Source organism: Vicia villosa, unplaced genomic scaffold (assembly GCF_029867415.1).
Source record: "Vicia villosa cultivar HV-30 ecotype Madison, WI unplaced genomic scaffold, Vvil1.0 ctg.000114F_1_1, whole genome shotgun sequence".
Lineage (NCBI taxonomy): Eukaryota > Viridiplantae > Streptophyta > Magnoliopsida > Fabales > Fabaceae > Vicia > Vicia villosa.
The window spans coordinates 237,633-263,838 of NW_026705022.1; the positions used below are offsets into that span (position 1 = coordinate 237,633).

The 26,206-nt window shown below is 31.1% G+C and overlaps 1 protein-coding gene and 1 pseudogene across 1 annotated transcript; one reads left to right on the top strand and one right to left on the bottom strand.

The window, feature by feature from the left end:
* Positions 1-1,399: 1,399 nt before the first annotated feature.
* LOC131624336 (uncharacterized) lies at positions 1,400-4,536 on the bottom strand (annotated as a pseudogene).
* Positions 4,537-16,913: 12,377 nt separating this feature from the next.
* Positions 16,914-22,046, top strand: LOC131624337 (probable dolichyl pyrophosphate Man9GlcNAc2 alpha-1,3-glucosyltransferase). Its single transcript, XM_058895285.1, has 6 exons — positions 16,914-17,413; positions 18,425-18,608; positions 18,725-18,832; positions 20,228-20,389; positions 20,691-20,943; positions 21,524-22,046. Exons 1-6 carry the CDS (start codon positions 17,001-17,003, stop codon positions 21,973-21,975), a joined length of 1,572 nt encoding a protein of 523 aa, XP_058751268.1. The 5' UTR covers positions 16,914-17,000; the 3' UTR covers positions 21,976-22,046.
* The last annotated feature ends 4,160 nt before the right edge of the window (positions 22,047-26,206 follow it).

A 26,206-nucleotide genomic window follows, 5' to 3' on the forward strand; every position in this document is an offset into this window, starting at 1 on the left:
TGAAAGAGGGTATTTATAGCCCCCAGCGCTGGGCCAAGGTTCCCTAATTGGGCCAAATCCAACTGGAGGCCCACGTGCTAGGGAACTGCCAGAACGTCCCATGCTAGGGCTGAGTCAGCAGGAGACTCACGTTCCGGATGATCATAGCGTAGGGTTCGGAGGTGGTTGACCGAATTCCTCGCTGCGTGACGCGTGGTCTTCGTGCGTGGATAACTCCTTGACGGTTATCCAGTAAGTGGGCCTAAAGGTTTGGGCCTGCTCGGCCAGAGTCTTCGCGAAGGGCAGCCCTTATCTGTTGTCCAGTAATTGGGCCCAAGGGAATTGGGCCTGCTCGGCTGGTAACAAGGGTTGGGCCTGCTCGGCCCAGACCAGAACAATTATTTTTTAGAATCGTACCAAAGAACAATCGATTTAGATGTTATGTGTCTTATTTTGTTCTTAAGATAATCAAACGTGACTTCAATTAGCTTAGTTTTTTTAACTAATAATTTTTACATTTTAATAATCAAACAAGATTATTCATTATCATGTGACCTTTTAAATTATTTTATTTTAAAGTAATCCAAATTTTTTAATCAATTTACATTAAAGTTACAAGTACACAATTAGTTATCATAAGAATTTGCCATTATTATAACTTATATTGGTCCTAGACTAATCATTTAAGAGGAAACTGCAATGGGTGTCAAAATTTTCTCATTTGAGAATTTGGAGGGCAGGATTTCCGAAAACGAATTTTTAAAAAAATATAGAAAAATATTTGACATTTTTTGAAAATATGATTTTGTTTAGAATGATAAAAGAGTCATTATCATTACAAATTTTTTAATTTTCAAAACAGTATAACAACCTAAAAGATATTTGAAAAATTTATGTAAACTCTCCAAAACCCTCTTTCAATATAATTTTTGAGTTTCCCCGTTTTATGAGATTTTTGGTGTTAGGAATAAAATCAAACACTCCAAAACTCTAATATCCAAAATCTTTTTATTTTTTTCACCCAATTCTTCCTATTTTTCAAAGTCCTCCCCTACCTTCCCTCCCAAACATAGCCTTAAAGAATTTAACACTATTACATGCCCATGATTAAATTCTAACTCGATCTCTGATTAAAATGACTTTTTTTTTACATATTGACTATTTACATGATAGTTTGATCTCCGTATCTTTTTTTTTTTCTTCTACACATTTCATCTGTCTGCTAATTAACTCCAACAACCATATTTCACATCAGTAATTGGCATTGCATTTTCAAAGTGAAAAAATACAGTGATTTAGGATGCAATCAACACAAGTTATAAGAGGATAATCATGGTAGGATCCTCAAATTAACACACATCTGTAGCCCTCTTATTCTGACATCAAGTTACAAAGACATTAAAAGAAATTTTCATAACCATATTAAAAGAAAATTTGTATTAAAAAAAATCGTAATAAAAGAAATTTTTGTAACCATCTAAGAAAATTTGAAATTTGATTAAACTAAAAGAATTATTCCCAAACAAAACCACAAATGCACCTATTCATCAGGTTCAGCAATGTGGGGATCTAGAGCTGCTCCTAATCTCTACTCATTTGAATTTGGTTTCATGTAATTCCTAACGACATCTCGGTAGAAATCAACGATGTTCCATCGGGCCGGAGCATTTTCCAACCCATCCTCATCAACTTCCTTTTGCCCAGTAATCTTCTTATAAAGTCGTACCCATTTGTATGATGCTCGCTTTAATCGAACACTCTGAGTTCCTCCAAGCAGATACCTGATGAAGTCCCTAGCTAGCTTTGTAAGTTCCACGCCGTTGATGACATAGATATACTGAAAAAGATGTAAGATGGTGTTATCATATCAGACATGGTGACACATACATCATTATCAGAGAGAGCAAGATAGGGAGAGTGTACCACAAATATAAAGCCAATTGTTGCAAAAACAACTTGAAGGGCCTCATCCGACATTCCATCCTCTGATCCACCAGAGCCGTCGCCACCGCCGCCACCACTTCGTCCACCTGGTGGCTTGGACCCACTTCCCCCACTGTATTCTCCCTTTCGGATTTTTTCTTGTAAATTTTTCATAGCTTCCTCCAGAGATTTCCGCTGGGAATCCTAATCATCAATATTCATAAAATGAAGAAAAATTAAAACCAAAATTGCGGAAATATAAATACAGTTTAGTAGTAACATCTAAGCATTTCCTACGTGAGCCAGCGCAAATTCGGCTCAAAATAGCTTAAAAGAATAAATTTTACATGTTCTCTCAAAGGGAATCTAAAGGAAAATTTAGCATCTATAATAAACCAAACGATGAAGGCAAAATGCATAGTATAACTCAAATGAAAGTGCATTATACCTCACTATTATCCATCATCCCTTTACCACCAGCCAAACAAACATGGAGCGGTTTCCGAGATTTTAAAACAGGCAAACATTGTAAGCCAGATGAAGATTTTGCTCTTGGGATCAGGAAGGTCCTAGAGAGAGGGTTGGCATTCATTGACAATCCATGTGGTGTAGAAAGAAAATGGTGTGGCTGATACTTTTTTCTGATGCAGATCCCAGGATTGCTTGCGGCAACTTGGATGGTGTTCATCTTTATTGAATGAAGTGGGCACCACAAGCTTCACTCCTGCACATCATCAAAGCATGATTAAGTCATATAATTTCAGCAGAAAACTGAAAGTGACGGGAACTTTGTAAAATAAATCAGAGATTTCACACATCAATCAAAGCAACTGAACCGCTCAAGTGCTCAACTAAACTGATAATATGTATCACAACATTAACCACAAAAGACAAGTTATTCCATCATCGAACTATGAAGTTCCAATCACAACATGCACTAAACCAGCATAAGTCATTATTCTCTCTAAGATCTTCCAAACAAAAACATAGGAGTGTGCATGATTTGGTTTTAATGAAAATTCAAACAACGTACATACTTAAACTAATAAACTTATTCTATGGATTAGATTTCAAAACTGGTCCTGATTTCCTCTAAGGTTGGCTCAAAGTAAAGTTATGGTTCTGCTTGTAATTATGCCTCCAAGCAAAATAGTCGTTCTGCATTCAATTATAGCTCAAAGCAGACCAGTGTGAAAGCTATTCTATGGCTCTGCATATTGAACCACAATGTTTAATATGTGCATGCAATTATGGTGTCATTGGTGTGCAAAGAAAGCCCGGGCTATGAAGCCCAATGATCTTTGAGTCAGTTATACATAGCCTAAGCTTAAATAACACCTAGAGATGTATAGGAAAGATAAGACAGGAAAATTACTAATTTGATAGAGAATAATATTTCCTTTAGTAAATACTCAATTTTCATGTTGATTCTATCTGTGATCTGACTAAGAACCTGAGGGGAAACTGTTAGGGATCCTATATATACATACTACTTCAAGAAATAGAATTACTGGAGTAGAGTTTATTTTAGAAAAAGGGGAGAGTGCTCTAGTTTGAGGGGATCAGAGTCCTCCGTGTACATTTTCCCTTTGTCATCAATAAAACTAAAGCATCAAAATAAACATGGTTGACCTATCGTTTCAAGGTAGGAATTTCAAGTTCCTATCAGAAACTCTACATAGAAACACTTCAAACTACATACAAATAAATACATCTCAATATGAATGTGTTAAACTTCAGTTGAAGTGGCAAACAGAGAATTAAGATACAATGGTCACCCAGTAAAACTATCAGCAATTCAGCAGCAACAGGACCATAAGACTTAAAAAGAGTTGATGCACGCTCAATTCCTTGTAGCTAATTTAACATTTGACTACAAACTTGTTTATTAGTAAAAAACTACATGTTCTGCATCAGGTATATGGCAGTAGCCTCTACAACCAGAATCATGTCATTAAAAAATACCATGATATATGATCATATATAAATTCAATCACAGGAATGTTTTATAGCTTCATATCTTGCTTAATTAAAAGCAAAACCTCTTGTAACAGAAAAACCTTTTGTAGAGACATAATAAAGATTAAATTCAAAGCACCTATCACTATTTAAATAACATTTACTTCAATATAAACATGAAGTTGCAAACCCAAATTCTAGGCATGTAAAAAACCCACAGAAACAATAAACTAATATCAACCTACCGATAAGAATTTAAAAAGAACAATTTTACAAAGAAAAAATTTTGAATTGAAATCAAGGAAGCATATTGCATGATCAGAACCCTAACCGAAACAAAAACAGAGATAATCAAATACTCAAAAGCATATTACAAAATCAATTGATTCAGTTTATCTAGAAAGAACATATTTTGAATTGAAATTTGTTCATAACATTGAAAAATTCGATGGAATCAAGAAGTACAAGAGAAGAGTGCTGCTTGAAACTTACCGTGAAGTTGATTTGGATACTGAGAAGAGAGGGTAGAGAGATTTGGAAGAAGGGAGTTGCGAAATGGAAGCGCGATTGAGATGTGAGAAGAGAGAAGAATGAACGGTGAGACTACGCCGGTCCGGTGAGAGGCGGCGAAGAATCGTAACCGATAAGATGATTTCCAAATGGTGTATGTCACTTTGTTTATAACGTGTTAATTATTAACCATGGTTTATCTCACATTATTTTTTTTTATTTTTTATTTTTTTTTAAATGTTCTCTTTAATTTTAGAAAATTTCTTTACCTACCTCCTACTTTCTTAGTCACCTCTGTGGCGAAAAATCAAAAATACTCTTATTTCAAAAATATATTTCTGAAATAATTTTTTTTTTTAATTTTTCCAGAATTCGGAAATACACTTCCAAAAACATGAAATGGGAGTGTTTTCGGAGATGCATTTCCGAAAACTCTCATTTTTAAGGGTTTCGAAAATATACTTCCGAAAAATGCATACCCAGACCAACAACTTCCACTGTGGCCAATGTGAGTGTGATGATAGACACAAAAGTGATGAACAAAGAATCTAAATCCGTATGCGTGTGCGTGTGACAGAATATCTTAATTAGTTATCCTTTTTATTTTTTTAACACTTCCTAACAGCTTCACTATCATAAAACCTCCAATGCACCAAACAAGTTCAGGTAGCTTGGTAGCTTGAAATGTTGTAACTTGTTTTCTTGTACAATATGCTACCAGTGCATTTCAAAGTTCATAAATGTTGAAATAAAAGGGTTTTCAAAAAAGATGAGAGAAGAAGAAAGATAAAAGCAGTAAAATAGGGGTTTTTCTAAAGTTGTTGTTCTGGGTAAGATTTTTTCGGAAGTATACTTCCGAAATCCAAAAAAATGGGTGTTTTCGGAAATGCATCTCCGAAAACACCCCCATTTGATGTTTTCGGAAGTGCATTTCCGAATTCTGGAAAAATTTTGAAAAAAAATTTACTTCGAAAATGCTTTTATGAAGCAGGGGTTTACGATGGGGATCACCCCCATAAAGAGGTGGATAAAGAAATTTTCTTAATTTTAACCTATAATTAGTTAGGCAAAGGTCGATAGGATGAATTAGTTATATTTTTAACGATATAATTAACTAATTATATTTAAGAATCAGTTAATTATTGTATTTAAGAATTAGCATGGCTTATATTTCTAAGAATTACTATGATGAAAAACAAATAGGCAAACGAGAATATGAGTACAGGTAGAAAAAATATTGAGAGTTAGAATAGATCGTGCTCTCTATTCTAGAATTGTGTGAAGACAGGTAATGTTAGATCCGCAATGGTAGAGGTGTTCAAAATCAAACCAACTTAATAGAAAATTACAAACTAAACCAAACCAAATCAAAATCGCAAAAAATTGCATTTGGTTCGGATTTGCTTGAGCCATCTTTTAACAAAACCGCACGGTTCGGTTTGCGGTTTGTATTTTGTAAACCGAACCAAACCGAATCAAACCGCATTATGTTACAATCAAACTCAAACTTAAACCTATTATACCTTAGCCTTATGATTACGAACAATTTTCTCATCCTTACACATATGATTTCAGACCCTATCTTCTAAAATCTCTAATAGTATTATCGCGCCTTTTTTGCCACATACATCTTCCATCTTCTTCTCTAATCTCTACTCTCTTATATTCTTTCTTTTTCACACTCTCATTTTTATGAAATGTTCCCTATTTCAGTTTTGTTTTTATCGCACATCTTCACTAATGTCTCGTCTCGTCTCATCTATTTATTTTGTTTCATTCTAATAATTTTTATATTGTTTTATGCTATTATTTTATGTTTATTATTCCACTTTTGTCTAATTTAATTTTTACATATTAAATGGAAAGTTGTTGTCAAAATATGACGAGTTTTGTTGATATTTGATAGTGTATGAATGTCAAAATACAAAGTTATGTTGTCATCTATATGTGTATGGTTTAAGGTACGCACGCTTTTCATACTTCAGTCTATCCCTTTTTGAACTCATTCACTAACTTAGACATTGAAGTGTTAATTTTGCAGATCTACTCTCATGTTCTACTGCTTCGGAGACTTGCAAAATTGTATAAGAAGTCAAGTACCTCAATTCAAGCATAATTCTATTCCAATCCATAACAGTTTCAATACATATCTTAAATTTTATTTTTAGTCCTTTAAATATTTTCAGTAAATTTTGATCAGCCCTAAATTTTCTGTCATGAGTTTTGATTTTCGTTGTTAATTGGATCTATCAGAAGATAACGTGCCACAATCACATATATCACTTTAATAGCATGATTTATATTGTAAGTTGTTTTACTTTGAATTTCTTTCATTTTGGAATCTTAGTGGATAACTTTGCTCTCACGTCTTCCACAACGTTGTATTAATTTTTGAAATAGTCATCAAAAAATACATTAAAAGAACAATGACAAGAAGTTAATATCTTCCAAGTTTATTACTTCAAAATGGAAGTACTTCTTTTGAAGATAAGATCAAGAAAGTTTCTCAAGAAGTTAATTGTACAATAGTATGCTCAACAAATCCACTACAAAAAAAGCATGTGTATTATTCACAGAAATTGTGTCCCACTATCTCATGATAACACTGCAAGCTACATGCATATGAAGTGACATGTCGTACTCTCCAAACATCTACACTTAAATTTACCAGTTGGAATGTATCTATTGATATTGGAAAGGAACTTTATATCCTTACAACATCTCTCTTTTGAAAAGGCTATAAAAAAATGTCAAAGATTTTAGAAGAAGTGCCGAAGCTCATATACTCAAGCATATGCGGAAGCTGATGCAAAAGGTATGCGAGTTTAAGCCAAACAATAAAGGAGATAAAGAATGAGAAGAAAGTAGAAAAAGAAGAACACTACAAGATGCTAACCAAGTGCTGATCAAATACATCTTTGTATAATTATGTAAAAGCAAAGAGTTGTTGCTCATAACTTGCTTAACACTTTGTGTTATTATCTCTTGTACTTAACAATTGATTAATCAGTTTATAAAAAGCAATCATGTAAACACAAATCATTAAGCAACTGATAGTTGTTTGTTCCTTGAGAGACTAATGTTAGTATGTAGACTCAAAAAGACTTTGACAAATTGTCATTGTGGAAAAATCTCCTCAAAGGGACCAGTTGGGTCAGAATCCTTACGGAGGCAATGATCGTTATATCTCTTAGGGGACCAGTTGAGTCACAATTTTTAAGAGATCACTAACAGCTTGATCGTTGCTTTGGTTGTTAGTCACTGGCGGTTAGCCCGTGCATTTGTAATCATTTTGATGATAGTGGATTAAATCTTTTTCTAAGACAAAATCACCTTGACGGATGGATAAGATTAACCTTCTCTAAGGTGAACCTGGATAACATGAATGTGTCATTTTTATCTTCATTGCACTCTTTATTGTTCATCATTTTGAATGCATAGAATTTCTAAGGGAAAAGTTTTGAAAACCCAATTCAAACCCTCATTTCTTGCGTTTTTCTCTACTTTCAATAAAACACATCCATAATAAATTTGAGAGTTTAAATCATTAAAAAAATTACATTATGAGACTAAAAATAATGGTTTATTTATCTATAATCTATAATAGAAGAAAATTTGTTGTTTTGGAAATCACAAAAATACCTTTTTTGTTATCTTAGTCTAAATTATAAATTTAAGGGAAAAAAATGTCTTTTGTTGGTTTTTTCCAACTCACTTTTGACTTTCCAACTCACTTTTCATTTTTTTACTTTTTCACTTTTTACTTTTCCAATCCACCTTTCACTTTTCACCTTTCACTTTTCATTACATTATAATAATTATTTCTAATAAATTACTAATCAAAGTATTCCAATAATTTTTTTTTATAAAAAGATTATTATGATCATTTTAAATGATTGTTAATTTACATTTAAAATAGTATTTAATTTTTATTTTAAGATATAATATTTTTTAAGAAAAGAATAATATTTTTTAGTTTTTAAAAAAAAATCAATTAAAATGAATTTAAAAATATACTTCAAAAAATGTGTTATTGGATAAAATACAAAAATGTGTGTCACTTATCATTAACTTTAATTTATATGATTCAAAATATTATTATATTAATATATGTCATTAATGAAGTTTATACAATTAAAATAATATTTGCACAAATAAATATTAGTAAAATTATTTGTTATTGATGTCATTTCACAAATATGTGTTATCAATGTAAATAGGATATATATATATATATATATATATATATATATATATATATATATATATATATATATATATATATACACACGGAGAAAGTGTATTACTTATTCAATTGTAACATACTACTATTATTTATAGTCAAATTCTATTAGTATATCAAATTCTATTGAATGCAATCATTTTGTTAATAATTTTATGGATGATAATTATTATTTGGCAAAGGAAAACTAAATGCAATAAAGTTCTAATAAACTTATTTTCTTCTAATATGAAAATTATATAAAATAGAACAATGAAACTATTAATTCAAATATTTAAATATGAAATTAATCAACTATTAAAATATTGAATATTTACGGGAACTTTAAATTACTGATCAAAATATTGAATATTAACGGGAACATGAAGTTACTGATCACAATATTGAATATTAACGGGAACCTGAAATTACTATTTAAAATAGTGAATCTTAATGGAAACACGAAGTTACTGATCACAATATTGAATATTATGGGAACATGAAGTTACTGATCAGAATATTGAAAATTAACGAGATCCTGAAGTTACTGATTAAAATAGTAAATATTAACGGGAACATGAAGTTACTGATCACAATATTGAATATTAACGGGAACCTGAAGTTACTGATTAATTAAAATATTGAATATTAATGTGAATATGAAGTTACTGATCAAAATAGTGAATATTAACGGGAACATAAAGTTACTGATCATAATATTGAATATTAACGGGAACCTGAAGTTACTCATTAAAATATTGAATATAACCGGGAACTTGAAATTAGTGATCAAAATATTGAATGTTAATGGGAATATGAAGTTACTGATCACAATATTGAATACTCACGGGAACCTGAAGTTACTGATTAAAATATTGAATATTAACGGGAACATGAAGTTATTGATTAAAATATTTAATATTAACATGAACATGTTGTTACTGATCAAAATATTGAATATTAACGGAAACATGAAGTTACTGATCTAAATATTTTGAAATTAACGACGAGAACATGAAGTTACTGATCAAAATATTGATTATTAACGAAAACATGAAGTTACAAAAGGTTGTTTAGACACAATTTAATTTTGCTGCTTTCAATTTTGTTCCCGAATTTTTTTAGACACAATTTAATGTTAATTATTCTTATTTTTTCCCACAAAATGTTAAGTATTTTAATATACATTTTTTCTATTAAAAATATATATCTGAAACAAATGCGCGTCCGATACTAAAACCCATGCGAACGCACGGGTTTGTTACTATTTTATATTCTAAAAACCAATCCGGACTTCGTTTTGGAGTGTTGAGTTAGTGTTCTTTCTTCTTATATATTCTCATCAATGGCAGGATCTCATCACTTTATTTGCATTACTCATCCATTACTTAGTCATTTTTATAAGAAGGAGTGCTTTAACTGACACATTTGTTATTTATTGATAAGCTCATATTAGAGTCTAATTTATTTGAATAAGAAAGGTAAATTTGGCATATCATACAATTGATTTGTTATTGTTAGATAGTAAATTATTAGATAGTAGATTTGAGATTTTAAATTACTCCCTCCATTTTAAAATATCGGCCGTTTTAACAAATAAAATTTGTTTTAAAATAATTCTCATTCTCATTTTTTAATATAGTAATAAATTTACACTACTTCTAATACTTTAAGAGTGAAGACCCATTTTGGTCCCTCACAAATATTAGACGAGTTAAATTAGTCCCTCACAAAAAAATTGATCCAATTTAATCCCTTACAAAATTTAACCGGATTCATATTAGTCCTTCTGCTAATATTTTTCTCAAATCGGTTTTTTTCTATTTCTAAACCGGTTCTTTTCATAATTTTAAATCGTGACTGGACTAACACGTTGGATTTTTTTTTAAATAGTAAATTAATTTTTATTTTTAATTTCATTTTTAAACAGTTCTCAATGAATAATACCAAAAAAGTCTAAATTATTTCTTATAAAGTAATTTTTAAATAAGTAATTTTCATGATTTCTACTAATATTAACAAATTTTATACATAAATTTTTATCAGGTCTCAAATCCAAGTCCCTTCAAGTTAAATGATTTTCACTTTACAACTAGACAAAACAATTTCTATCGTTAATAAAGTGACTATCATTTACAACTAGAAAAATCAATTTCTATTGTTAGTAAAGTGACTATTATTTACAACAAGACAAATCAATTTCTATTATTAGTAAAGTGATTATCATTTACAACTAGATAAATCAATTTCTATTGTTAATAAAGTGATTATCATTTACAACTAGACAAATCAATTTCTACGGTTAGTAAAGTGACTATCAATAACAACTAGACAAATCAATTTCTATTGTTAGTAAAATGACTATCATTTACAAATAGACAAATCAACTTATATTTTATTAAATTGACTGTCATTTAATCTGAAGAGACTTAGGTTCGAGACCATATTAATACAAATTTTGTATTTTGTATTTTAATTTTAGAATTGTTTAAGATTAACCACATGGGCCTGAGTTCAACTCCTTATAAGAAATAATTTTGGTTTTTTTTATATTATTAAGCTATAATTGTTTAAAAATGAAATTAAAAATAAAAATTTAGAAAATGAAAATAAAATAAAATTCAACGTGGCAATCCAGTCACGGTTTGAAACTAGAAAAAAACCGGTTTGAAAAAAAAATTAACAGAAGGATTTATATGATCCGGTTAAATTTTATAAGGGATTAAATTGAGTCTATTTTATTGTGAATGACTAATTTGAGTCGTGTAATATTTTTGAGGGACCAAAATGGGTCTCCACTCATACTTTAATAAATTTAATTTATTAATGTCTTATCACAACATTACATTCAAAGAATTTGTTGGTAAAAACTTTAAACGAAACTCATTTTAAAACGTAATAAAAGTTTACAACTCGAGACTAAGAGTGTGTTTGGATGAGGTAATTGGAAATTTTAAAGAAATTTAAAATTCAAAGCAATTCAAATGATTCAATTGAAATCCATTCATTTTAAATTATTTTGTTTGGATGGAGTATTAAGGTAATTCATTGTTAGAGTTTTGGGTATTTTTTATAAAATAGAAAATTGAAAAGTAGGGACCAAATTGTAATTTTTAAAATTTTGAAGGACCAAATTGTAAATTTTAAAAATTATTAAGGACTAACTTGCAATTTTTTTAAAAAAATTAGAGTCAATTCTATAATTTTGGAAAATATGAGGACCAATTTGCAAAATTTGAAGAAATAATAGTAACCAATACATTTTATGGAGTAGGAAGGAATTTTAAATTCTTTGATTTTTTGTGTCATTTCAAAATAATTAAATTCAACTTACATAAAATACTTCATAAATTTCCATCATTTTAACAATTCTTTCATTTTTGTATCCAAACTAGCGGGATACCCGTGCTATCGCACGGGGCCGTTTGGGTTTAATATAACTGTATCAACAATTTTTTTTTTAATTTATACAAATATTTGTAACTTATTTCCCTTTATTAATATAAGTGTATCAACAATAGTATTTTCCCTTTTATAAAATATTTGTAATTTATTTCCATTTATAAAATCAGATAACAGTAAACTTTTCTCCGTTTATAAAATGTAAAATATTTGTAACTTATTCAAATTTATAAAATATTTGTAACTTATTTGAAAATATTTGTAACTTAATCATTAATTTAAAAATATTTGTATCAACAATAATTTTTTCCCTTTATAAAAATATTTCCATCAAAAATAGATTTTTTTCGTTTATAAAAATGTTTATATCCAAGATACATCTTTTCCCGTATTTAAAAAGAATGTCGTTTTAAGAAAATTGGATCAACAATATACATTAAAAAATAAAGTAACACTTACGTTTAATTTATGATAAAATAATTTTTTAACTTCTAAATTATAAAAAATTTAGTTTAAAATTTTTATTTTGTTTTAGTATTTTTATAACTTAGAAGAGCGCTACATAAATGTGAAACAAAACACTATGCATGGAATACATGATGAACAAAGCAAAGTAGTTGTATTATGCTTGAAAGGTTATTATTCTTCTATTTCATTTTATAAATTAATAAATATTAAAATTTATATATTTACTTGCATATTCTTATTCTATAGTTTAGTGCAATTTTAAATTAGTGCATGATAAAATTACGTAAGTCCGTTTGTGATATTATACTTAAGAAATATTTAATTTAATTATAAGTGTTATTTTTGAATTAATATAAGCCATTGAATTTATTTACATTAAATTTCCATCATTTTAAAATCAAGACTTTATTGATAGTATATATTTCCACTTTTACATGACTGTGCAATATATTTCCCTTTTTAAAAGTTCTATTTACCTTGTCATTATTGTATTAATTTTCTTAATTTTTAATATCATTAATTCTTTTAATTATCAATAACATTTAATTTAATTACTTCACATTATTTCACATTATCATTAATTCTCTTAATTATCAATAACATTTGATTTTCTTATATTTTTTTCACATTATCTTAAATTTTTAATATATTGGTGTCTTTTTCCATTCCTCTACTTAAAATCCATAATAATTTTCAACAAAACTATAAATTATCTTGAATGCATATGCCAATATAGTGATTAATTACCTAATAATTCAGTAAATTTATTGTATAAATAATAAAAATTAAGATAAATTGAGAAATAAATTCTAAATGAGGCTGATATCTCATAGATATGCTTACATCTAACCGTGAATCCAGATCAGTTAACAAAACTCAATTGAAACTGAATGAGTTAATTGTAAAACTAAAAAAAATTCAAATCTAAAATTTATAATTGCTTTTCATCACATATCAGTTTTTAAATCCTTCTTATTATATCATATTTACAATTTTAACCAACCTACAATATATACGGTTCCCCGTCAAATTTCAGTTCTAAATGAATATCTACACTCCATGCTACACACACTTTTGTTTTCAAAATATAATAAAAATATAAATAATGAAAATAAAATTGGTTTACCAAAATAGTTTATTCTTTTTAAAAAAAGACATATTTTTAAATCAATAGATTAATATCAATATCATATGCATACTATATCAGTACCCGTGTGTTTGCAAACATTTAATTTTGAAATTTAATTTTAATTTCAAAATTTATAATTTAAAATTATCTATTTATTTTGCTTTTATTATAAATTAAATTATATTTTAAAGTTATTAATAATTAATAATAATGATGAATTGGTTCCTCCATGATAAATCATTTAGTGCAATTTATTTATACTAAAGATGCAAGCTTCCTCATATAAGAAAAAGAATCCAACAATATGAAAGATAAATAATCTTTTCTTATGTTTGGGAAAAACCAAATAGAACAACTACCTAAAATATTCATGGCATAGGCAAAACATGAAAATGTGATATAACCATATCATTTAACTAACATACTGATACATAGATAACAACACAAATCCATCGGTAGTGTTACATAGAAGAAAAGGTACCCAATTAAGGTGCCATTTCAGTCTGCAAAACTGTGACGTACGATGTCGCAGCAGGAGCTGTAGTTGCTGGTTGAAGAAGTTGTTTCTCTACATTCAGAATCTCACCTTTTGAAAAGAACAAAGAAAAATATAAGCAATCAAATTATTTTAACAAAATACTAACTGAAAATTGTCAAATGATACATAAAAACTACTATTCTAGAAAGGAACATTAATTTCAAATAATTGAAGAGAATCAATCATATATACCTGATTTGCTCTCTCTCTCACCCTTTTATTCTACTGGGATTTAATATCTTCAATTTGATTCCCTCTACTTCTACCGGCATGCTCAGTTTCTATCACCTAAACTATATCTAAACTATATTTCTCATTCTTATAATCACTAAAATATAGGCTGCTAAAATTTAAAAAAGAAAATTAAAGAGAAATGATTATTCTGTAGAGATAATATTTTTAGGAATAACCTTTGTATATCAATATCAAATGGAAAAACATGTAGAGGTAACAACCTATTTAGAGAAAACTATAAGGGAATGTTTTTGCAAGGACATAACATAACTGAGAGACACGTGTTGTCTAATCCCACTTGATTCACAACAACCATGAACTGTTGATGCAGCTCAATAGACCAAACAACTCACAACTTCTTCATTGTGGAACAATCATCTATCTCATCTACTTCATCTTCCTCAATAGACCAAATAATGAAGAACAATCATGCAGTCCTGTTTCAGCAGAAAAAATTTCAATTAACCACAAACATTAAAAATATTTTTCTTAAATCATATTAAGCCATGTAAAATTGCAGAATTATATTACTGCAGCTACATATCCAAATAACGATATAGTCGTGCCATACTGCCACTGTATTCTTTTATTGTCAAAAAACTATATACCAACACTTTTTGCATCCTCAACAATCTGTCAAGTATAAATTAATAAAAGTAGCATCAAATCATGTTGAACCACAATATATATGCAAATCACGGGGAAAGCGAAGTAGCATCAAATTCATCACCTAACAGTAACAATAAATAGAAAAGTAACATAATTTGTTTTCAATTGCTTTGTCTTTTGATATAAGTCTACACAAATCTCTCATGTCAATATACCCAAATTTCAAAAAAGTCATCACAGAATACCAACTACATTTTAGAATATTATGGGCGTATAAAACTTGGAGTGAGGATAAGACCTATGTTCTATTAGTAGCAATAGTCGATGATGCCTTTCCTCCGAGATATCTTCAATCTTTTTCCTGAACATACAAATTAAAATTAAGTGAGAGAAAAATCGATTTATTCAGATTTAAGAACAAAAAAAACAAAACCTTTTTATAACAACTAATCAAAAGATAACAACAGCTGAAGCATACCTGTTGAAGACAACATCAACAATGACCTAAATTGGGTTCTGATCAGTGAGAAAATTGATAATCTCCATAGCATGCTTGATGATACCAACATGAGCTTCTTCTCATTGTTCATCATGTACATTATGAGTGAGTTTGTCAGCCTCTCAACAATAGGACACTGGGGTTTCCTAAACCTCTTCATAGAGTCACTCAACAAAACATCAGTGAGCTAACACCCCAAAAACAACAAAGTAATCTGAAGTTCAGTTTTGGTTCATACAATTCAACGAACACTTTGTGGACAGACTAACAAAACAATCAATTTCAAAAACAATTGTTTCTCTCTGTAACAAAAACAAAAACACGAAAAAGAAAAAACCTGTGTTAAATTCGTTTCAAAGACATAATGAATGTACGACGCCTTCAAGGTCTCTCTTTTATCAGCTTGTAAAAACAGTGAGTTAAGGGTAGTGTTATATGAAAGATAATACTCTATCAAAGCAGATAAACAACTTCAGCACCCATAGATATATCTTTGCTTCCAATTGCAGCTGAAAGCTCCAATTGACGAGTTGGATTCAAGCCAATACTGGAATCAATAGCTGCATGAGGATAAATATACTGCACATCCAATTGAAAGTCAACCCTTCAATTAGAAAATGCTAGGAAATAAATGATGAAAACAAACCTGGGATTTGGAGGGTTAAGGAGTAGCTCCGACACCGGCAGAAACACAATATCCCTTAAAAAAGTATCTTCTTTTCCAGATCTGCATCATGTTCTCAGTCAGAATCACCGCCGCAGATTAAATCCCAACCGCACCTCTCATAAACTTCGACGCCACCAAGAGCTTCTACCAAATCGCGCCACCCTTCATATTTGGATCAAACCGCGACTGATCCCCTCCAACAGCAGCCACCGTGATCCTTGTTTCAACCATGTAAGCCACACAGACTGATGTTTGGATGAACAACAAATTTAGGGTTTGGAATGTATGCATCCATCTTAATATCCTTCAACAGTAAATCAAACGTTGTAATCTTGGGAAAGGATGCTTTGGGTTGAAAATCGTGAAACGTGTTTGCAGTATCAATGTATCGGTTGGCTGCTCATATTTCACAGCTAGTTTTAATGTTGATGGATTTTTATCGTGATAATAAATATAATTAAAGTTTAGAGGGATAATTGTGTAGTTGGGTAAATAAATCGTGCAGATTTTTGTAGTGATGCCATGTCAGCAAAATTTGAATTACAATCAACCATGTTTCAGTATTTAACATAAAGACTAATGTGCCCTTAGTGATTAGATTAGTTTAAGTTAAACTCAGTTTGGGCATACGTGGAAATTCCAGGTACTTTAACTTTTATATATTGTTAATAGACAATAAATTTGTGCAAATCATATTAAATTCCCTCAAAACATTACGTTACCTCATTAAAATGCTTCATCCAAAGACACTCTGAAATAATGTTTTCTAGTATGCGACGTCGTTTTGTAGTAGACTGCGGTAATTAGACAGTGTTCTTTCTTCTTCCACACTCTCATCACTGTCACGATCTCATCACAAAAATGACAAACAAAACAAAGAAGAAACACCCAACACCAACAACAACCTACGACGATGTAGACAACGACAACATCTGGTCTTCCTTAATCCACAAAGGAACACCAACAACATTCACAACAATCGCTTTATTCGCATTCCTGATCCGTTTCTTAGTAGCGCTATACCCTTATTCAGGCTTCGGAAACCCACCGAAATTCGGAGATTTTGAAGCACAGAGACATTGGATGGAGATAACGATCAATTTACCGATTCGTGAATGGTATAGAAATGGAACGAATAATGATTTGAGTTATTGGGGTCTTGATTATCCTCCTCTCACTGCTTACCAGAGCTGGATTCATGGAGTTTTGCTTCGACGTTTTCATCCCGGTTCTGTTTCGCTTTTCAGTTCAAGAGGGCATGAATCATATCTTGGGTAAGTGTGATTTGAACCCCATTAATATGTTTGACTTATTGTTTAACTGATCTAGGCCTGGTTTGATTAACAACTTAATTAAGTGATTCTAGCTTAAGTGCTTATTGTATAAGTGATTATAAGATAAAATAAATTCAATTGTTTTATTATATAAGCTATGATTTGTTTACATCATGGTTTTAAATTGTGGGTGTGGGTGTGTGATTACGATCATTATGCGTATTGCGGCTGTTGTAGCGTGAATTTTGATTGAGAAGAATGTGAAATGCACGTTAAGATTTTTTTTGAAGTAAATTGAGTTTTGGGTTTTAAATTTTGAGTTTTGACGTAAATACTTAAAGATACCCATGCGAAGTTGTCTGATGTGGTTCTTAATGTAGAAGGACGTGCAATTTCAAATCACACCACAATTGTGGTGTGATGTGGTTGCGAAGACAACCGCATCAGCAATATTGCGGCCGCAATTTAAAACTATGGTTTGCATAAGCTAACCTGGAGAGCTTATGGAAATAAGCTGAAATTAACTTATAGACATGTCATAAGCGGTTTTCATAAGTTATCTTAAATAGTCTTGCAAGTGGTTATGCTAGTAGATAAACTAAATTGAGCTGAATAGGCGTAGTGATGATTGGAGTTTACTCAATTGGTTTCACTGCTTAAGTAGTTAATCAGCTTAAGTTAAGATCAAATTGTTCGTATGGTACTCGAGTTTGATCTGTGGTTGAAACAATCCTTAGTGAGAGGGTTAGAAGTAAAGCAAGTGCTTAATCCGCTTTGGTTAAAATCAAGTCACTTGGATAATACCTAAGTTTGATATTGTGGGGAAAATGCTGCTAATGAGAATTAGAATTTAATCAAGTTGTTAGAAGTAAGTGGTGTATTTAAGATCAAACAAATCATTCAAATAGTACCTGGGTTTGCTACGTTAGTTAAAATGCTGTTGTAACTTGTAAGTAGTGACTTTACTGCTATTTCTATTTTTCCTTTAAAAATGGTGACCTACTTTTGCAGAAAACAACTTATGAGGTGGACAGTGATATCTTCCGATGCTCTGATATTCTTTCCAGCAGTTTTGTACTTTATTATTGCTCATTATAATCAACCTTCACGGAGCCGTAAAACTGATATAGCATGGCATATTACCATGCTTTTGCTAAACCCATGTTTGATCTTAATCGATCACGGCCATTTTCAGGTTTCTTCATAACAGAAGTTCATATGCTGTTTAATTCCTTTGGCTCTTTCCTTCTCTATCAGTCATACGATTGGAAGCGCCTTGATTCTTCAACGTTGCATTTTGTTATGTTTCAGTACAACTGTATCAGCTTGGGCTTTACTATTGCAGCTGTTGCTGCTATCCTCTCTGGGAAAGATCTTGTTGGCTCTGTTCTTTATGTTCTAGCCCTAAATCATAAACAGGTTAGTCTCCTCTATCATAGTTTTGGTCTATTGTTCATTTGTTTTTTTTCTTCTTCAAGATATCTACTTTGTCTATGTAATCATTTTTGTACCATGACACGTTGCAAGCGTACGACTATATCGAAGTAGTAAAAAGTTGTCGTCCTTACAGACCAGTTTGATTACCAGATTCTAATACTCCCATGTTTATCTAAGACAATCGTTAAGATACCGAGGTCTAGTGCAGGTGGTCGGTGCGCCGGGGTTTGAGTGTTGTAAAGTCTGGGGATACCGAGTTCGACTACGAGTGATAAAAAATACCCTAACTAAGATGGAATGTTTATCAATTTTTTTGATATGTGCTTATAATCTGATACTACATCTTTTTTTCCTTCTATCCGTCTAGAGCTTCGTTGCCTTATCATTGTAGTTGTGATACCAATTAGTTGACCTAATTGTACAAAACTGAACTTTTGATGGTAAAAGCCAAGAAAGTAAATTTAGTGTTGTAGAGATGAGAATGTTACGTTGGATGGATGGGTGGTTTCACACAAAAATATACTATTAGAATAGAAACACAATAATTAGAAACATAACTGAAGCAACCTTTATAATAGAAAAGATGGTAGAAGAACCCCGTCTTGTGGTTTGAGTATGTATGGAGAAAACTCATAGAAGCACTGATTGATAAGGAGGGTATTAATCCCACATCGGACAATATGTGCCCGGAACATATGTTTATAAGTGGGGGCAATCTTCATCTTCACCTTATAGAGGTAGTGGGAAACCAAGAAAAACTATAGGCTGCCAAATCATTATTAGTGATTTTACATTGTTGCAATTTTTGTTCTCAATCCAGCCTCCAAAAATGGCAATTCCCCCCTCCCCCCAAAAATAAAGTGATGATTTATTACCCCAATTTGAACCTTAAGAGAAAATACCACTTTTGTGGCCAAATTTCACTTTTTTGGGCCAAAAATCACCCATTTTCGAGCCAAAGAACACGAGTGTGTACCGAAATTTGCCACAAATGTGAAACTTGAGGGACCAAAAAGTTTGATTTTATAGTGGAGGGACTATTTTTGTGAGCCTGATAAAATCAAGAGATTAAAAGTGCAATGAAGCCAATTTTTAAACACTTCACCGAATCAATTTGAAGCCTTTATGACTTTGATACTGTCTTCTGTGTATTTCAACAAATAATTTACAATAAATTCTTCGGTTATTTAGTGAAATGTGGTCTTTAGCTGACAGAGCCATTTAGCTGCCAGAAAAAAAAATGTATCTGGTAGCCCTTATTGGTTGATAAGCTAAGGACATCATGAACTGTATCTAAAATCAAAACGACACACCTTATCATTTCTCCCCTTTACTTTCTTCACGGATATGATATCTGTTTTATGTGTTCTTTTACAGATGAGTGCATATTTTGCGCCTGCTTTTTTTAGCCATCTACTTGGCAAATGCCTGAGACGGGAACATCCAGTCCTTGAGGTGTCAAAACTAGGATTTGTCGTCATAGGAACCTTTGCAGCGGTGTGGTGGCCTTATCTTTATTCAACAAATTCCTTTTTGGAGGTAACAGTGTTGTAATTGGCCATTTGAAAGTGCATTTATATTGTTAACTTATGGTATATTTGCATAGAAGTCGTGTATATTACTTTTGCCATCATGCTTCCTTGTAACTAAGATTTTGCCCGTTTTACTCTTTTCATTTTTTGAAAAATATCTTCTTCTTTGATCTCCTAAAATTGAATAATGCATTTTTTTCATGTTAAAACCTACATGGCGTTTCTGTCTTCCCGACCCTTTAAATTTCAATCTATGAAGAAAAAGGTGGATTTTTATCCTTGTTATTTACATGTAAAACTTGTAACAGGTCCTCTCTCGTCTTGCTCCCTTCGAAAGAGGAATATTTGAGGATTATGTAGCCAATTTTTGGTGTGCCACTTCAATTCTCATAAAGTGGAAGAGATTGTTTACTACAGGGCCACTAAAACTTATCAGCTTCTCTGCAACAATCATATCATGTTTTCTTTCAATGGTTCAACAAATCAAGTCTCCAAGTAATAAAGGATTCCTCTATGCGCTGCTCAACAGTTCTCTCTCATTTTACCTGTTTTCTTTTCAAGGTTCGTACTTTTTTCTTATGAGTAAATCAGCACTTTATGAAATTGTGAGGGTCGGTCAATTTAGTCCCTTAAATTTACGAAATAGCAATTTAGTCCCTTAATGTAGTCCCTTTAATGGTTATGCGATTTCCTTAACGCCATAGAACTACCTGAGTCAATATTTAGGTCTTTCGGTGGTTTTGATCTATGTAGCACCGACACTTCACATTGAAAAGGTGTCCAGTGTCCATCAGATCATCAGGCGTCAATGCTTCATATTTTTTAAAAAAGTTGTTGATTTATAAATGTCTAACAACTTGTTTACATTAATACATAAATATAAATAAATGCTACCATCAGAGACTGAACCCTAGACCAGCAGCTTACACTCATGTAACAACACGTCAATGCTTCATTGATTTTGATATATTTTTACTATAGAAATATTTTGATAGCAACTTAATCGATTGATATTTTTTATTGTAATGGACTAATTTGCTATATCGTCAATCTGAGGGGTCAAATTGCTCGACGCTTCCAATTTGGAGGACCGGAAAAAATCTTATTACTAATCATCTTTGCTCCTGTTATGTCCTTACAGTGCATGAAAAGTCCATTTTGCTGCCACTTCTTCCAGCAACCATGCTGGCCATGGAAGAGCCCTTTATTTTTAAGTGGTTCATGAAATTCGCAATGCTCTCCATGTTCCCTCTAATCTGTCGTGACGGCTTGATTGTTCCATATTTCGCTCTACTCGCTCTCTTCATCCTGGTACTCAACACACCCGATCGACGCAGAGTTAAAGAGAACAACAACTATGTTTATAACTATTTAGGCGCGACAACGATTCGCCTTATTTTATTTTGTTCATTAATTCTTCACATAGTTTATATGACAATGCAAGCTCCTAAGAAGTATCCTTTTCTTTTTGAAGCAATGATTATGAATCTGTGTTTCTCTCAGTTTGTGATTGTAACTATTGGTTGCAATGTAAAGCAATGGATGTTAAACAAAAATGTCAAATTAGATGAAATAGAAAAGAAGCACATTTGACATTGGTTTTAACTTTTGAAGTTACATGAGTTTTTGTTTTCAACAATGGTTTATAAATTATATAAATTGAATTAAGAGTTTGGCCTGCATTGACATATATTGTAATAGTTATTTTTTATTTTTAGTCTTGTGAGTTTGTTGTTCTTATCACATCTCCATTAATATTTACATTTTAATTGTGCCACACAAATTTTAATAATATATAAAGCATGTTGGGTTATTTGCTCTCATGTATCCTTCAGAGCAGGCAGGGTTGAAAAAGAATTATTAATTTACTTAAAATTATTCCCTTTCTTTTTTATGTGCCACAACAAACTAAATATATACGTGGTAACTCCTATACCACTTGTGTTTTTATTTATGGTAAATTGTTGACATTTTTATACATATTAAAAATATAATAATTGTTGTACTGAAAAAAATAATAAGTAGTTTTATAAAATTATTCTTTAATAATGATATTAATTTAAAAAAATAAAATAAAAAGATTAATAAAATATTTATGAGTATAGTATAAAAAATAATATTAATAATTTAGTGATATTGTAAAATAATATATATTGTTATATATATTTTTAAAAAGGAATTTATAATAAAAATTGGAGGGAGTAATATATTTCTTTATCAACAAAGATAAAATAGTAATTTAAACAAAAATAGGAAAATCGTTCAAAATATTTTGGAGTATAGATATGGTAGTATAATTGGAATGTGGTTGGTACAATAAGTTGGATTGGAAGATGCAGGTTTGTCATATTTATCGTGAATTGAATATTTGTGGAGATGCATTTGTTAACATGAAGTGTGATCTAAGTCGTAATATGATGCTTTATGAATGAATTCTTGTTGAGATATCTTTTCTTTTATTAGGTGATTGTATTTGAATTTCGATCCTCTTGTCTTTAAAAAAAATACAAAGTTCTTTTCCAGAATAAACCAAGTATTCATATTCACCTACAAGTTTTAGATTGTATATTCAGGATGAGTTCAGATAATATAGACTACAAGTTTTAGATTGTGTATTCAGGATGAGTTCAGATAATATAGAGAACAATCTAGCCTTAGCTTTGGATATACACTGTGCTTTTAGTTCGGGTGTTGTTAAGTACACCTTATCTAGTGATCATACACTCTATAAAAATTCTAAAATGTCTTTTTTATACTCTAAATTCCAAAATTCGAATGCGTTCAGTCTACAACAAAATTACTTCACAACCAAGGCACTATATTTTTGTCAAAAATTTGTCTAGATTTCAATCTCCGTATCATAGTTCTCGATTAAACGCATGACAATGTTTTTCACCATTGACACTAAGTTAGAATAAATTTGACATTTTTTAAAAATAAATTTATATTATAAGTCATTTATAAATCAATCCACAATAAATCATACACATTTCTCATTCATAATAAGATTAAAATAGAAGAAATTTTGGGTATATATTAATGTCAAAATGTCAAATATAATATGCCACCATGTCATAATCAATCAAAGTACAAACCATAATACAAAAATGTTAAAATATACAAAATAAAACTCCACTACTGCGTATATTTGGTGCCCCTATTACTCCAATGTTGTCGATGTTGGAACAAAATTAGTTGTACCATATCCCTTAGATTTTAATGATAACAAAGTATTTAAAGAACAATTGAGTATACTAATGTTTGTTCAAGTGTGCCGGAACATCGATCAAAGTTTTGATTCAAAGTCAGTTCTAACATCAAAATTTTGATTTAAAGTCAGCTCTAACACTGCATTGAACATTCAAAGAGAAACCTTAAGATGCAGATTCTGAAGATCTGACTTTGAAGAATCAACTTCTGAAGACGCCAGCTTATGAAGACTAGAATCTGAAGAAAGTCAAGCTTTGAAGGATCACAACCTAAAGACTTAGACTCTGAAGAAGTAAACTTCTGAAGATTAAGTCAACCTCTGAAGACTCAGAACCCGAAGTTAGTCAAAGCTCAAGGATTAAGAAACTCTGATAGGTCACTATCATACTCGGAAGACATTTTGGCTTCTTCAAATTGTTCTATTCTGATCACATGAAGACTTAATAGAAATCTGTAGAAGACAAAAGGATTGCAACTGATAATTCCTCTTGTAGCAAAGGATGTTCAAATGGCTTCTCAACGGTATTAACCATATCAGGAAGCTTTCCAACATCTCTGATGACGCTTCTCTCAAAGACTCCTTGTGCATGAAGCCTTCCCCAACGTCTCTTTTGTGTTCATCTATAAAAGGAGATGAAAACTTGAAGAAGACATACAACACTACGCCTTGACAATAAAAGAACCGTCACTATGCTAAAACTATTGCACAAGCTTACACTTAGAACTTCTTATCAATTATACATTCTTAGAAGTTCTTCAATATTAGAGTCTTTATGTGTTGTATCTTGTTTACACCTCTGATTATATATCAAGTGTAAGTCTTAAACAATCCTGAATCTGTAAGATATGTTGTTAGAAGTCACTTGCTTGTTGCTTGAGCATCTGAAGTCTCTTGCTTGTGTGCTTGAATACTGAAGTCTCTTACTTTTGAGTTTGTGCATTTTGAAGTCTTTTGTTTGTATGCTTGAGCATTTTTAACCATATTTGATTATAGTGAAAATCTCTTGGAAGTGCAAGAGGAGTGGACTACTCCTGATTTTTGAGATGAACCAAAATATATCATTTGTGTTCTTCTTCTTTACCTATGAACCTTTATTTCGCTGCTCTCATCAGACTCAGATTCTAACCTTGTGTTCAAAATCTAATAAGAGGTTTTAAAGAGAAAAAGAAGAAAAGGTTAACACAATTCAACCCCTCTTCTTGTATTTTCTCACATTCAATTGGCATCAGAGCATGGTTTGTGCTTTAAAACTTAATTGTGGTACAAAAAGATCTTGAGAAAAACACGTCTGGTGGTGAACATGAATCTGATGTTAACTCTGGTTATTCTAATGTAAACCATGATTATAGTGCTTATGAGAAGCATAGCTACATTGTTAGACCTCCAACCTTCAGTAGAGATTCTACCCAGTTTGAATGGTGGAAGATCAAGATATACACTTACATCACAGGTCTTGATGATGAGTTATGAGATATTCTTGAAGATGGCATTGACATTGAAGTTAATGGAGTAGGTATGGTGGCTGACAGAAAGAGTCTCACACTTTCTCAAAAAAAGATATATAGAAAAAATCATAGAGTGAGAGGAATTCTAGTGGATTCTTTACATCATTCTGAATACATCAAAATCATTTTCAAATCTCTTTGTGTTACTTATGAAGGAAATCAACAAGTTAGCGTGGCAAAGACAAACCTTTTGGTCCAATAATATGAGTTATTCAGAATGAAGGAATATGAAAATATTGAAACCATGTTTTCATGTTTTCAAGTTCTTGTTTATGGACTTCAGGATCTGAACAAGTGTTATACTACCACTGTACATGTCAAGAAGATTCTTAGGAGTCTTTCTGTCAAATACAAACCAAAAGTGTCTGCAATTCAAGAATGAAAAGACTTGAAAATAATAAGTCTTGAAAGTGTGATAAGCAATATGCAAAGTTATGAGATGAAGCTGATTGAAGGTGAACCTGTCAAGAAGTCAAAGTCTCTTGCTTTGAAGTCTGTTGATCATGTTGCAAAATCTTCTCAAGACTAAAAATCAGAAGAACCTACTCACGAAGGAGGTTCAGAAGAAGATTCAGAAGACGAAGAAATGACATTCATAATCAAGAGATTTCAGTATCTGGCTAATAAGAAGAATAGAATATTATCAAGCAGAGGCAATGGTTTTAGAGGGTCAAGCTCCAGAGTCAACAAAGATGACCATAAGGGATGCTTCAACTGCTAAAAGCCTGGTCACTTTATAACTGGTTTTTTAGAGATGCAAAAGAACCAGCCATAGAAAGAAGCTTTCAAAAGTACAACTTCAAGAACAAGGTCAAAAAGAGTCTCATGGTAACATGGGATGAACATGGCAAAGAAGGAGAAACAGACAAAGATGAAGAAGAAGCCAATCTGGCTTTGATGGATTCAACATCTTCAGACATAGAATCTGACTTAGGTTTTGGTTCGGATTGTGAGAAACAAGATGAGGTATTTTCAAAACTTTCTCGTTCTAATTAAATTACTTTAATTTAAGACCTCATGCATGGAACACTATCAGGAGAAATTTAGACACATGAAAATTTTGAAAAAGAATTTTAAACAAAAAACTAATAAAATAAAATCTCTTCAA